Consider the following 15438-nt stretch of genomic DNA (forward strand, 5'->3'; position numbering starts at 1 on the left):
TTCTCAGCCTTTATTCGCTAAAACCCCAGACACCCCGCAGGGACCCGCACCCCCTAAATCTCCTGCCCCCCCACGAGGAAACACGTGCAGCCCCTGACCCCGCCCCTTCTCCAGGCCCCGCCCCCTTCCCTCGAAAACACTGGGCGCCCGGAAGGGGGCGGGGCCACCTGGAGGACCGCCCTGCCCGCCGCCTCTATGGTAGGTTTAGCTGAGACGGGACCTGCTCGGGCCGCCCGTCTCTCCCTCGCCGCGCTCCGCTTCCCCGCCGCTCCTCTCTATGGTGCGGGGCGGTGCGGTCACGTGGCGCGGGCCGGCCGGAAGCAGCCGGGCAGCGGCGGCTAAATGAAGCGGGGCGGCCGGGCCCGGTGAGTGCGGGACCGGTGCGTGCTGGACCGCGGGCTCGCGGCCCGGGCGGGGTGGCGGAGAACGGGGGGAGCCAGGCGGCGGGGGAGGGGTCGCTCCGGACTCCAGGGTTCACGCCGGGGCTCCGCGCCTCGTTTCCCGGGCCTTGCCTGTCCCCTCGGCCGGAGGGCCCGCTCGCCGCCCCTGCCCCCCTCAGGGCTGTGTCCCCGCTCTGGGCCGGGCCCTCTCTGCGCTTCCCCTCAGCGCCGCGTCCTTCCCCTCCTCAGGGCCGAGGCTGCCCCACTCCTTTCTCCCCTGGGATCAGCGGCTGGTCCTGGGGGGCTCTCGCCTCCCTCCGTCCCCGCGGTCCTGCCGAAGCCCCGTGTGCCCCCTCAGGGCGGTGCAGCGGGTGGGGACCCCCAGGTGCGGTTTCCCACCACCACTCCCCGTGGACTCTCCTCACCGGCCGTTACCAGGTGCCCCGGGCTGTGTGTTCGTGCTCGGGAAGGAAAGCGGCAGCGGTTCTGGCGCTTCTGGGGAAAGGCGGATACAAGGTTGTTCTTGTGCCTTCCTGTCTTGTTGTGGAAACACTTGGTGCCGCTGGGACATCTTGATGTTTCAGACATCTGCTGTGGGAGCTGCTGCAGAAAAGAAACCCCAAACACAGCTGTACTCAGAGCTGAGGATTCTGTTAGGGATCTGTTAGGGATCCTCCTCTTCTCCTCGATTGATTTAAGTGCTGGCTTGGCTTGGGGGCAGAGGTCAAAGGCTGCAAGCGATAACGTACATGTTTGCGTAACGGAGGCGTCTGACGGGTGTTTCTGCTTATGGTGCTGTGCTCGTTCCCCCAAACAGCTGGAGGAAGGTTGAGGTTCCACCAAAGTGTTCAAAGGGTGAAGAACCGTAGGTAAATCCGTGTGCAGAAGGAGGAGCGTGAGGTCGCACCCACAGCCCCTGCACACAGGTTTGGGATGGGTTGGCTTGGAAAGTCACCGGCATCCTGTGGATCTCCTGGCTTTGCAGCTGCACTCGTTGGAGCCCTTGTGTGACCCCTGAGAAGAGAACAGCTGCTTGCACCTGCAGATCTGGCCAGGGGGTCTTACTTTTCATCTCACCTTCACTTTATGACCTCAAGTGTTGTCTTTAATGTCTTCTAATACCTTAGGGTGTTATTGAAAAATACTTGTACCAGAAGCATGACTTCCATATTAATAAGTTCGTCAATGTTTCTGTTCAGATTCCTTCATGCCCATCAAGCAAGGTTCAGTTTCTTATGTGAAGTGTTATGGTTTAGTCACTGGTTTGAGACCTCTGATGCTTTTTAAAAAAGAAAAGCTGATTTGCTGGTGTGTACTTTTATTTCTGTTATTGAGGTGTAAGGCTGAGGAACTACAGCTTGTGCTTTTCACAGTGTCTCTTCTCATGTTTCTTGTCCAGCTTACCGACTGCTACACAGAGCAGCAGATGCTTCTTGCTTTATTTCAGGCAGTGATCCTAAAAGCAATAGCTAATTGCTGTGGTGGATGAAAGGCATGGGCAGCATTAGCGCTAAGACCTACGAGTGGATCCCCATTACTCTGTTCTGCGCTGTGGTGGTCGGTTCCTCTTTCTTACCATTTTTCCTCCTTCGATCCAAGTACTTTGGAGCTGTTGTGGGTTTCCAGCGGTAGCAATGGGGGAGAGAGCAGGTGTCCCCATGCGGGTAGATAGGCTGAACTTTGCATGCTCAGCAATAAAGTGGCCTCCTGCATCCAGAGAGGGTGGCATACGAGCTCTTTTCATCCAGTGGCTTCTTTGGAAGCTGAGGGGGGATGTTTGAGACCCGTCACTTTGCAGACCCAACTCTTGAGCAGGTTCTGGTACACAGACCATTTGGCGGCACCTGTTTTCTATAGGACTGGTAGAATTACAGGGACAGCTGTTAATTACAGACCTGTGGGATTTACAGCTTTCTTCCGAGTTTTTCATTTCTAGGATGAATGCTGTGCAAAAATTCCACTGCCTTACATCAGGCCTTTCAATACTGTAAACATCTTAATAGATTTAACGTGCTGGGTGTCTGCATGGTGTGTCTGGATGTTAATGAACAATCATCTCCACAGGAGTTTGTGCCTGGAATACCAAGACTTGGGAAAGCACTCAGGCCCCGAAGAAGATCTTTAGAGATATTCAGCCTATTTGGTAGTGCTACATTTTGGTAAGGGGCTTTCTTCCATCTCTTTTTCTTTCCAGGACGTTTTCCTCTTGGCCTGGCTGCAGGAATCCTTCTCAGGCAACTGTGTAAGTCAGGGCACGAGTAACCATTCCTGGAGGAGCGGTTGGGGCAGGTTTTACTCATGATAAGGTACATTTTGGTTTCCAGCAGGGCACTGGCAGCTTGTTCCTGCACTTGTGTTTCAGAAGCTGCCTCGGAAGTCTAAATTCCTGGGTAGACCAATGCTTTGTCTGCCTGAGAATGCAGTGGGCGTTACTGCCGCGAGCAAGCTACGATCTCTGGCGGCATGGCTTGTGCTTTGAAATCGGACACAAATCGCTTAAAAGTCCTGTGGCAAAAATAGGTGGAGCGAGCACGCAACTCCGGCGACTTTGGCGCTGCTGGAGAGAGGCAGAAAACGCATCTCGAGGGCCAGGAGCTGGTTAGAACCCCGAGCTGCACAAACCCAAGTGCAAGAGACATGGAGCCCTGTGGGTGTTTTTTAGAGCCGGCTGGAAGAAGCTCCCAGTTGTTAATTTGCAATGGGTGTCTTGTTATTTTTTTTCAAGTCATTGTGAGTGGTTTTTATGTCGTATGGCCGGCAGCTCGGCGCAGCGATGGGCGTTGGGGCTTGTCGCTGGCTGCATTCTTTTTGGGACAGTCAGAACTGTGCTGCTAATTCCTCTCGTCAGAAGCTTGGAGTGTTTTTTGCACGTGGATTTGGTCTGGAGATATTTTAAGTCTCTGTTTAAGTTATTGAAATCAGACATCTTCTTAACTACTTCAAGGAGAGGCGCTAATAGTCTCAGATGTCTGTGTGTGCACTAAAATAAGTGGTGCGTGTTGCCTGCCTTGATCCATGGGTGGGCTTTTCAAGCTGCTGTGTGTAACTTCGGTTACTCTCAGTAGGATCCATCGTCGGTGGGGTAGGTGCCTTTTTTAACACAGTGAGCAGCAGAAGCTGCAAAACATGCAGTTTGCTGGGTGCACCAGCTCTCTTCCAGTAACAGCCCAGGAGATAAGGCTATCTGGGTACTGACGTGGGAGTTTCTGTGCTTGAAATGGAGCTGAATAACGTGCTGATCAGCGTTGGTCTGATGAGAAGTAGAGGAGTTTTCTTTTAAGCAGGTTACTGGGACAGGGAAATCTGGGAAATTGGGGAAGGGGTCGATGGAGAGAGCAGGAAAGAGAGAAAAAGACCACTTAGCGTTCTCGTGACTTGAATAAGTTGTCCTTGCCAAAGCACTGAGATGTGAGATAAAGAGGGATGTTTTACTGAGCTGGGATAATCTCCTCTCAGCAGCCTTCATGTCGCTTTGATAGAATTTCAGGTTTATTTTGGAATATCTCAGGAGTGATATTTTTCCTCTAGGTCAGCGCTGAAAAGCTTGTGGTGGTTTTAAATTCGTAACCATCCTTGAGAAAGCTTAATTCCCAAGGACTAGAAATCATATTCCTGCTGAATGACACCTTTCTCCCAATCACCAGCACTGCGGTGGTTCCTTCTCCACGTTCTTGAGGGGACCTGGCAGTGTCTGATTAAATGGAACAAGCGTTGGGGAAAGATTTCAGCACGGGGCAGCTGCTACCCTGGGTCATGATGCCATTCCGCAATGTTTGCGACCCAGGCTGAGGGAGATTTAAACTAAACGCGGCTTCCTCGCTGGCTTTGGGAGAGCTCAGCTCTTTTGCTGATGCCGACGGTGCTGGTCTGTTAGCTTTTGGAGGCTGTTGTTGTAATGAGAAGCAAAGCTGATGAGCTAAAATAAATCAAGGAGCACGTGTAGGTGTCAGGGTGACCTGAAACGTTTTCAGTTGGCTTCTGAGGACAAACGCTGTGTTGCTCGCACTCCCTCTGCTTACCTCTGTAGGGAGGCCAAGCTAGTATTTGCGTTATTTTAGATAAACATTTGGACAAGATGTGTAGAGGCACCACGTGATACCACTTTGTAGTTTAAGGGGATCAGGATTTATAGTAGCTAGAGTCTCTGTTTGGGGAATATAAGGATGGAAAATGGCCTCAAGTAATATACTGAGTGTAAACTGCTTCTGGCCCAAGGCTTCTGTGTTGCTTCGTCAACACTGTCCTGCTCTTACCGACCCGTGGGTGCTGTTATTGCCATTTCTTGCCTGGAGAAAGCCCAACAGGCGTTTGCTTTTGCCTTTGTAAAACCGGACTCAGGAACAGATTTACACTTCTCCTTCCAAATACCATCCTGGAGACGTGATACATTTTTATACTTGATGGAGAGGGGGGGAGACCTCCTTTGCAGGTCGTTTTGCTTGAAGGTACCTGAAAGCCGGTAGCAGGAGTGCTCACCAGGTACCTGCAGGAAGTACAAAATAATGTTGGGTGAAGGTGTTACCATGGGGGTTGCGAAGTGGAACAGGCAGCGATGTTAAAACTGCCTGCAAGACTTTTCCTTTTCTCCCTGCTCTGCCTGTACTGTGCTGTAATGCAATTTGGAGCAGACGACAGCAGCAACAGCATGGAGTGGCAGGAAAAAAGCTTTGCGGGAAGCCAGCGGCATGGGATGTTTTCACCTCCCCTGCTGCTGGGATTTCCAGCCACGGATGAACAAGACTGGCAAGACCCATTAGCAGTAACTTGGCTAGTGTAAATAGTTCATGTCCTTTCTATATATTGTTAAACCGGAATCCTACTGGAGTGGAGCATTGTGTATAAACTGGGAGGTGCCCTTGGATCGGCCCCGGCTCGCGGTGTCTGGAACACACCTCCGGCTCCAACCGTGTCTGCAGAGTCCTCTGCTCAATGTTTTTGTGTTTGTTTAGCCGTTTGCGGCTGCTTTTACTGACCCTGCGCCCCAGATGGTTAAATAATCTATTTGATGTTGTACTGTTGCAACACCCAAGGAAAGAATTTATATTCTGCTATGTGATGGCTTAAACAGTGTTGGACACTTGACTGTGATGACTAAGGGGTAGGCACATGAATTTGCAGCCTGAAAACATTAGCGTCCTTAGCGAATGGTCTGCCTGCAGCCTGTGTAACCTCATAGCTGTGGCCAGTAGTGGTTTTTATAGTCTTGCACATACACAAAATATTTATTTCCCTGGGAGTGAAATTGTTGGGTACCTTGCAGCCTGCTATAGCTGCGTGCCCATACCTGGAGAATTAATCTGCAGGGCTGCTTTCGTTGCTTTTCAGCTGGCCAGTTGATAGCTCATCCATTTGTGAATTTAGGTGCAGAAGAGAATTGTGCTGGATGTGAAGCGCCTCCGAACCTGGCCACGATCTGACTTCACTGCTGCCAGTTCTGGTGTAGTTACCTCAAATACAACCTCTTTGCTCTTCTGTTGTTTTGACACGTTCCACTTAAACCCTGTGATGGCCGCTGCCACGCGGCGTGGGTGAAGTCAAAGCGGACCAAGTCGTGAGCCTGGAAAGCTGCCCTGGGCTGGGATCGCTTGGCTGTGAGGCTGACGCGTGGCTGCAAACAAAACGAAACCCGGGCTTACAAAAGCAGTTGTTGGCTGGCTCTAAACAGTGTTGTAACAACTGGTTATCTGCAGTGATTGAGCTGTGAGGACATGGCCAAGGTTCTTCGAGGGGGTTTGTGGGAATCCTCCTCGTGTGGTGGTTGTTGGGTGCAGCTTGTGGCTTTTTCTTTTTTACTCTTTCCAGCAGGAATTGGTGCAGAGCGTGGACTTGCTGCTCTGCTATCGCACGTGCTTTACAACATTTCCGCAGGTGTTTTACTCTCAGTACTTAAGGCAGTTTAAGAGCCGCTTCACTGCGAAATAACCTTGGCCTGTGAGCTCAGTGTAGCTCTAAGCTGGCTCTTGTGTGTATTTAAACCCTTCAATTGAAGGTGTAAAAGCCTCTTTCAAAGGCAGTGCCTGATCTTGGACTAAGAGCGTGTCCGGTTTAAATGTTAGCTCAATATCGGCTGTGGTTGCATAGTATCAACTGTTAGCCTCCAGTTTAACATTTTTCCCCCCTTCTTGCTGTTTATTTCAGCGTCTTAGTTCTGTTGTCCCACAGCGGATGTGTGAGGAGAGAAGGTACCTGACCTGAATCCTACAAAAACAGTTTTCCAGGGCATTTCTTTTCAAAGCTGTTACAAATGCTGGTGGAACTCGGTGTGAGAGGAAGCAACAAGCTGTGGTGTGAGAATGTGACCATCTTAAGTGGGTATTGCAGTGAAACCCTTATTAATATGAGGCCACAGCTCCTGACCATTTGAAATGATGGCAAGTGCAGATGCTTAATATGGCTCAAAACCAGGGTACAGCTGTGACAACCGGAATGCATGACCTGTGAAGTCATTCATTTTGGAAGTCCCTAATTCTGGGATGTTTGACAACTAGAATGGTTGGTGGCAACCTTTTAAGTCGATACTTCTAAAAGTACTGTGCAGATGACACAAAACCCTTCCTTTTTGCTAAGGTGGGCTACTGCAACAAGTCAGGACTTTTTTCCTTCTGTGCCACCTCAAGGTCAAGTCTGAGCTTTTGTGCTGTCAGCAGCTTTGTGAAATGCGGTGAGCTGCGCTTTGCAGACTGCAGCCATCCTTGAAAGCAAAGTTTCTTGTGATAGCTTCAGGTCACATTTATAATAAAGCAAAATAAGAATTAAAAAATGCCCCCTTCCTTTCCACCTTTGCTCCTGGGCGTGTGTTATGTTTTTTTCTGGAACAAAACTTCCCAAGCGCATTTTAAATGAACGTTTCCAGAGTTGCTCTGCTGGGCAGCAGCTTAACATCTAGGATGCCATCTCAACCTACAAATCCTCTGTGATTTTAAAGTCTTCTGGCTGTTACTGCGCTAAAACTGGCTCTTTGTGCTTTCCAGCCGGTCTAGTTAGTCCCTCGTTGCTGTTTCCGTAGTGCCAGTTGTGCCCAGCCGGTCTCTGTTCTTGCTCCCGGTGTCCCCGGCAAGCAGAGCTGCTGGGTGTTCATCTCCGTGGGTATCAGTGCCGCAGCCCGTCCCAGGGTTACTCTAACCAGCAACCTCACTCCTTTATTTTTCCATTTCCAGTGAAAAACGGTGCCGAGATGGCAGCCCAAAGGTTCTTGAAGATGCGCATCCGACTTGTTAAATAACTACTTAAAAGGTTGCGCTTGGTTTTCTTTGCTCTGCTATACCTTTTAAAGGTGACATTCAGGATCCCTAAAGAAAAAAGGAAAGAAAAAAAGAAAAAAAAACCCAAACTACTAAGGATTTGGAGAGGAAGTGCCGTGTCCTTTCTCCAGGAGAGCTCTGTGAAGCACAGGAACAGGAGCGCTCTGATCTCTGTCCTGGCGCACAGAGGATGTTTCTCTGCGTCTTTTCTGTGTGGCCGCTGGGTTAATGGGGCAGAGGAGGCGGTTGCGATTAATGTTCTGTAGAGCCGTGACAGGTACGTGCAGCACCTGGTAGTCGATGGAATCCGTCTCCTTCAGACACTGGTGGGTTTAATAATTGTACTGCCTGGAGAAAGAAGCCTCTGCCCCTTCTTGTGGGGGGTACGTGTGGATTTGGGGAAAGAAATCTGAAAGTAAAACTCACTCTGGAAGTGGCAAAGCTGTAAATCACGTGGTTTCACATGCTCTTTTGTTCATCCCCGCCCTTGCACCACAAAATCAGAAGGAAATGTTGCTATAAAGTGATGGTTTGGGAGATGGACTGGGAACCCACAGAGCTTGGGTTTGTGTGTGTGCTGTCCTGGCAGTGCTGAGCTGCCCAGGTCTGAGTTCCTGCTTGGACACGAAATGCCAAGCTGGCACTTAGGTTTCTGATGTGGGAGGGAGGTTTTGGATTTTGGGGATTATACCATGCGATGTCTCACATGCCACAAGTCTGAGGCAGGCAGAGTAGTAACCTTTACAGGAGCTAACTGCAGAGGTGCCTTTTCCTCCCCTAAAGCCTTGAATTTTCACTTGGCTCTTAAAATGAACTGCTCAAGGCAATGGCGTTTACACCCCTTTCTAACTGGATCTTGTAAACATAACCTTTGTTTCAGGACTCATTTTGATAGGGGAGGCAAATGACTGATCCAAAGCTCTTGTGCAGAGTGTGGGCTTTTCTTTATGTGCGTCAAAATTAGCAATTTCATGCTGGTCAGCGATGTGATGATAGGGAGCCCTGTTATTTAGCAGAAGGACTGAGGGGGGTCATGGAAAGGCTATGAAATTTGGGCAGTTGACCTTGATGCCAGTGCTTGGGGAACAACTTGAAGGCATCAGAAACTTGCAGTTGGGTTGAATTAGTAGCTGCCCATTTTTGGAGAATGAATGTATCTGTTTCAAAACAGTCTTACATTTTAGAGATTGGTTTTATTAGGAAAACTGGGGTTGTTGTAGGTGGCCAGCTGTTAGGTGAATAAGATAAAACCAGGCACGTTTCTTTACTCCTGTACTTTATGTTAATAGATGCAATAAAACAGAGATTAGGTGTTTTTAAAAAAAAAGATGAAGTGATACTGTCACCTTAATAAAATGACGAATTGGAAGTGAGGTTGTTTAGCTTTGTGATGTACAACAGTCGAGGTGTTTCATCTAAGACCTGCATTGACTTGCAAAATGGGGAGAGTATAGTTAGAGATTTGAGTTTTAGTAATCCTTAAAAATCTACTCTCTTAATTGCTCCTGACTAAGCAATTTTCATGAGACTGGAGCAGTAGCATATAGATGTAGCTTGTACCCTGTTAAACCATAACCTCTCTTTTCAAAACATCTTCTGATGCATTCTTGGTAATGCTGTTGACTGCGAATTGATTGTAAAGGAGACAGGAGAGCTCTGCATGGAGCTACAACACCCAGCCCTGGTTCTAGCCACAAGCAAGGTTTTGGTAAAGCTGGACAGCCCCGTGCTAGAGAGCTCATCATTGATTTTTTTTTTTTGTCGTTCTGGTTATCCAGAGCTCGTGTTGATGGTGTGCCGGGGTGGAAATGACCATCGCTCGCTTCAGTGCGTGTTTCATGCGGTGGCTTTCCTTTGAGAAACAGGGAGCTTTCGTGAGACATCTAGAAGTTGTGATTGCTGCCAGAGAAGTTTAAAGACTTGTTGTCCCTGTGAATAGCGCTCTGTCCCTGGAGCGGGTTAGGATGCTGATGTGGCCGCAGAAATAGCGGCGGCTCTTCCGACATGCTTTCCAAGCAATGTGTGTGCTGGCCATCTTGTATGTATGGGGAGACAAACATTCCGTTTTGATTTATTTGCCACAAGACGCTTCCAGTGTTCTATATCATCTTATGTTTTAGTGTGATGAAACCAATTCTCCGGCTTTCTGGAGTAGAATAGTGTGACCTGGCTCTTAATGGAGACAAAAGTGTTCGGCTTCAGTTTCGGTTCTTGATTTTTCTCAGATCTCAGGAATCCTGTCATCATCGTCAGGGGCACGTCTGTCTGAAGTCATTTGGTAAACCAATCCAGCCGCAAATGTCTTGCGAAACACTTAGGGAGTGTTACAAAACTTAAAAGCCGATTCTGTTATTAGATGATCTTCTGGCGTGATGTTCCTCTTCAGCACAAGCTACGGGTCCAAACCTTGGTGGCAGAGCTATGAGGGATGCAGTTGTGAGTTCACCCCTGTTCTGTGCTCCTGAGAGGAGCTTTTGTGTGAGACCTGGAGCCAATTGTGCCGTTTTTCGGAGCAAACCGAGCGGCTGCTGGAAACCAGGTGGTGTTGCCTGTGGGTCTCTGCCCACACGCTCCTGCCTTCAGGAGGCCGGGGGAAGGTTTTTGGGCTGGGGCTGGTGGGTTTTGGTTTGGTGTGATTTCCCACTTTTGCCTGAGCAGAAGCCGTGCTGCAGGTCCTCATTTTAACCTCTGGCTTTATTCCTTTGTGAGGTGCGATGCAGCGGTGGTAGATGCCTTGTGCATAGCAAATAGAAGCCTTTTGTGCCCAGCGGTTCTTGTTGAGCTTATGATCAGGGGATTTCTAATTTTCGGTTGGGCTGATGCCGCTTAACGCGACCAACCGCAGTTAAACTCTCCCTGCTCTTGCTAAGTGTCTGATACAAGGAGCAAGCCCCCAGCAAACTGTGAACCCTTTGAAATATTCCAATGAAATACTCAACAGTAAGTCAGGCAGGTTTATTTCCCTTCTGCTGTGCTATTTTTTTTTAAGGGCTGAATTTTTAGCTTTTCATTTTGCTGCTTGTCACAAGCCATGCATTATTTAAACAGCTTCTCTTTGTTTTACAGCTTGAAAGGAGCCAGCGATTCACCTTGCTCGCAGGCTACCAGCAGCCGCGTTTGCTGCCCGCAGGCACAAAGTAGGAGCTGATGCTCTTCTGACAATGTAGGTGAGCAACAGTGGTGTTGCTGAATGGGGGAGAGGCTAAATCACACGATCTGATGTTGCTGACATCTCTTTCAAGTTATGTTATTTTTTCTTCCCCTCCCCGATTCGATTGGGATTTCAATTCCTACCTCTCCTGCAGTGCTTTCTATCTAGTTCTGTTGCCTTGAGCTAGAGCCAGAAAAGAGCACTTTGAGTCTGGTCCCATCTTGGGTATGTGGGAGTTCAAGATTTCTAATACTGTAATTGGAGGAAAAAATACATTACGCTGTGTCCAGGAGGGGGGTCTCCCCTCGCCTGTCGGATTAAATTCCAGCGCCGTCTGAAGATGCTCATTGCAGCACAAATGCGAGGTGGAGGGAGCGGATTTGAGTTCTGCTCCAATTACCGCAGTCCAGAAACGCCTGCGTATACCAGGAATTTAAATATAGGCACACTACCGACGCTTGCTATTTTTAGGTCAGGCTAAAAATATGTAACGTGGTGTTTGCAGGGGGTTTGGGAAGGTTTTGGAAATCCTCGTGTAAGCGTTCTGTCTGCACCTGAGACCCACTTCACCTCTTAGCAGCAGATCTGGCCGCTGGTTGGGACCAGTGGGTTTGTAGATTATATTTTTGCATGTATGAGAAGCTTGTTTGGGAAGTATGTGCAATTTCAACTGTCAGTCAGAGATCTGGTCAGTTCAGACAACAGTTATACAGTAAGTCCCCGATGGTCTCTGATTCTTTTCCAGTAGCTGTTTTGTTAATGACTTATTCTCTTCTCAAGTCATTGTAGCAAAAACCTTAACAGGGAGGATTTTATTGCCTGTGCAGTGAAACAACTTGGATGTGCAGAGTTGTGAATACGTGGAGTAATGTGGAGAACGGAGGGGAGACTTGGTGGTGTTCATTGCACTGTCTGTGCGTGGCTTCGAGGTGACAAGAGTTTTGTGTCACCCTGATGCTGCACAGGGATTCCAGTCCCAGGTTCAGTTTTATGGGCTGTAGTGTAAGGGGGATATCTTAAGGAAAAGGAGAGCAAAAAAGAAAGAAGCCTACAAAGTGTGTATCTGTCTGCTGCCAGGTCTTTTTCTTTTGGAACTGTTCTGGTATCTTGCCCTTGACTGCATTGCAAAAAAGCTGATGGTCATGTTAAGCTTGGTTATAGGTAGCCTTGTTCTTTACCTATAAATGAGCACTAAAATCACGGAGATAAGTGTGGGACAGCATCTTTCCATCCATCTTGCTTGCTTTTTATGGTATTGTTTATGTAGGGCAAGACCCTAGGGTGACTTTGATCTTGTTACTTTGCCTTGTTGGTGGCCTAGTGCTATAAGCACGAATAAACTACTTATTCATACCACTAGGTGGGACTGGCCCATGCTTTTAGATATTTGTTCAAACTTGAGCTCTGGATTGAGTATTGACAAAATGAATTGCTAGCTCTTGTTGGAGCTTGGCTTTTACCCTCAAAGCAGTGCTTTATTAAGCTACTTGGGTTCTTACACAGTATGTGTTATCTCCTGTACCTCTTTCTTGATGCTGAAGTTTGAAGTTTGCAAGTTCTGCTCTGCAGGAACCAGAGTTGCCTGTAGAGAATATGGTCTTAATGTTGGTCTCGTGGCTTATCCCTTGTTCTTGGATGTGAACAGCTGTGGTTCATCTAGCACTGGAATAGCACCGTTTGAACTATTTGAGAGGTGCATTTGTGGTGTCGACCCACCCTCATGTACATACAGACCCAGCTCCGCTAATGCGTTGCATGCACCTGATGGGAAGAAATATCCAACCCACTTAGCTTTGCTCGGAGCAAATCTGAGCAGACAGCTGTCTGGCCTCTGTCCGCACCGCTCGATGCCGCGAGGGCTGATTTGTGGTTTTTACGAGTGTTCCTGAACCATTTTTCCCTGCCAAGAGGTTCCTTGGAGCGTGAGTCTGCGTGAAGGCGGCTGAGACGAGGCGGCCGCCAGCTGTGCAGGGCTGGTGCGTGTTGCTGTGGGTGGGAAAAATGCTGTGCGGGACTCGGTGGTAGCTGTGCACAAGTAGCAGGGAAAATACAACTGCAGTAATGTGGATGTGACCTTTTCAAAAGGCCGGGTTGTCACCCAGTACGCTCACAGTGACCCAGCTTCTGAGCTGCCGTTCCAGCACCTGTCTGCAGCGATGAGGACTGCACTTTCATGCTGTTCTGGCAAATGAACATTTATTTCTCCTTGCTTATAAGGCAGAAGCTGAAGAACCTAGTGGAAACTTTCCCAAAATCTTGATTTTGAAGTGTTTCCAAAGCATTGATATGCCCGTGATACTCTTGGAGCTGCTTACCAGAAACAGTGTGTGCTACTGAGGTTTGAGGGCTCACGTATAGGGGTAGTTGTGTATTTGTAGCGATGCTGGTTAGAAGAGGTGTCTGCAGTTCTCTAGCCCCATGTCCCAGTAAAATCTGGACCATCACCAGTGCTGGGACCAGGTGAGTGTTGCTGTTTGTAGCCAAGTCTTGAAAACCTTTATGGTGAAGGTTCTGTCTGGAGGAGGCTGATTCAGGCAGAACTGTGTTGCTGGCACCTGTTGTGTGTGGTGGGCAAGTGTGCAAATGGGAAAGCACCGCCGTCTTCCTTCGCTTATCCCGCTGCCCACAGAGCGAGGCTGCAAACTGTGTCTGTGCAGGCTGTCCTGCAGCCGGAGGGTGTCCTCCTGCCCAAAGCCACTTTCTGGGAAATGTGGTTTGGGTTTTGGCTTTAAGTGCTAAATTACACTTTTTTTTTTTTGTTCTATCCCATATTAAAATACTTTGAAGATGGTAATGTCTAGTTCCTTGTAGAAGGGATACAGATATGAGTATACAATGTGCATCTGAACCAATTTCATTTTGCTGTCCTAGCTGCAAATCCTGCTCCCTGCAGAGGAGGTTAAGTAGAATTATCGAGGAGGAGTTTATACTGCTCTTACAGACTAGCAAACAGGGTTTTATAGCAGACACACCATTTTCCTCCAACCTATGCATCAGTAAATATTTAAAACTGCAAATTCCTCTGTGCTGTAATAATGAGATGGATGCTTCTCAATAAAGAGACCTCCTTCCTCGTTCCAGTGATCAAATTGTGGTCGGAGTTCCCGTACGTATTCAGCCGCTCTGCGATAGCGGGAATTGAGAGCTATAAGCTGACTGAGCATAAAATGGAAACCTACTGTTCAGGTTGCAGTGATTCCTCTGATCTCCTAATCCTGCTCGGGAGCCTCCAGCTGGCTCATTGTGCCTCTCCGAGAACAGGTGGGGGTGGCAAATTTTAGTCCCAAAAGCTTGGTCTTGTGGAGGAACTTGATCCCTGTCGTACTCTCGTTTTGGTTTGAGAGCAAGTGGCGTATTCTGGAATTTGTACCAAACCCTCACTGAGGAGGGAAGGTGGTGTAGATCAGGGAAGTCTCTTAAAAATAGCAGATGGTGGCAGGAAAGCGTACTCTGTAAATTTGATTTGTTCCCGTTGTTCATAGTGCAGACACAATGCACACATTTACTTATTCCCCTGCCAGGGGTGCAGCTTCTGACATGCCAACAATGTGGACGTTGTAGAACTGAGCTCGAAGCATCTGTGGTCCCTCTCAAGTTGTGCCTCAGCTTGGCGGCACACGAGGGAATTTGGGGTGTGGTGCTGGTGTCTCTGTTTCAGCAGCGTGGCTCATTCCACAGTGCAGCTCCTCAACACCCAGGCTGTCAGGTCTGACCCGTAATATTGGCTTTTCACCTCAGTGCTGGTGTTTCTGCGGTGTTTGCGCCTGGTATGGCTAATGACATTAAATGTGGTTGTAGTGACATCGACCGGTACGTTTGAGATGTAGGTTACACCGTGTTGCCTGGTGGCAGCTCAGGCAAGTGGCTTTTGCTCCTCTCACCAGTAGATGGTGGCAGAAACACCAGAATGGGAGTTGGTGCAGCAGGTTTTTGACTTCTTGGAAACAGAAAGATCCACATTTGGGGAAAGTTTGAGTCCTGGCTGGACAGAGTTGCATCTTCCCATGGTTTCTGTGATTGCATCGCTATGAGCAGCTTTGTGTCTTCTCCAGAGAGCCTTCTCAGGCCTGACTACACTCTTCAGTCGCCTGTCTTTACTGTCGAACAGAAGACAACAGAAACATGTCTGCTTTTAGGCACTGGGAAGGTGGTACAGAAAAATATCCTTGCAGAGAGGCTGTGCTGGGAGGGCCAGGAGAACCCCCAAAATAATGTAGTGGCTTAGTCTTGGGAAAGCCAGATTAGGGTGCTGCTGAGCTGAGCTTACCTTACTTCTGTTTTTATTTTGTCTTCTAGCTCATCCTGCAAGCCTGACTGCCATGCCTGCACAGTGACACTTCTGGAGGATACAGCTGTTTAAAATGGCAGAGAGAGGTGGGAAGGAAGGAGTAATTAACTTGAACAGCTTCTCTAATCACAGAGGCAAAGGTGAGTACTGATCTGTGTATATTTCTGAAACTCTTAGTGAATCTCTGCTTACAAACAGCAGGATTCATGGATACTACACTTGTGAGAGTGTTCTTAGTTGGAACCTGCTCGTGGTCTGTTCTGCCGTGTCAGACGCTGTTACACTTATTTCACAGCAGCCCACAGAAAATTTTCTCATTTTTATGCTGATGTGCAAAATATTTGGCTGATCTTTCTCATGTTGTACTGCCTTAAGGCA

At 48.5% G+C, this 15438-nt stretch overlaps 1 protein-coding gene across 8 annotated transcripts in view; it reads left to right on the forward strand.

The window, feature by feature from the left end:
• The first annotated feature begins 147 nt into the window (after positions 1-147).
• The window catches only part of RNF216 (ring finger protein 216), a 78048-nt gene continuing 62757 nt past the window's right edge, over positions 148-15438 (forward strand). For 2 of the 8 annotated variants that reach the window (XM_071814905.1, XM_065850792.2), the window contains exons 1-2: positions 207-365; positions 15069-15200. In XM_071814905.1, coding sequence (XP_071671006.1) covers positions 15134-15200 — 67 coding nt within the window. In that variant the 5' untranslated portion in view covers positions 207-365; positions 15069-15133. The other 6 variants (XM_071814911.1, XM_071814906.1, XM_071814909.1 and 3 more) reach the window with 6 other exon arrangements.

This window comes from Patagioenas fasciata, chromosome 15 (genome assembly GCF_037038585.1).
Source record: "Patagioenas fasciata isolate bPatFas1 chromosome 15, bPatFas1.hap1, whole genome shotgun sequence".
In the NCBI taxonomy this organism is placed as follows: Eukaryota; Metazoa; Chordata; class Aves; order Columbiformes; family Columbidae; genus Patagioenas; species Patagioenas fasciata.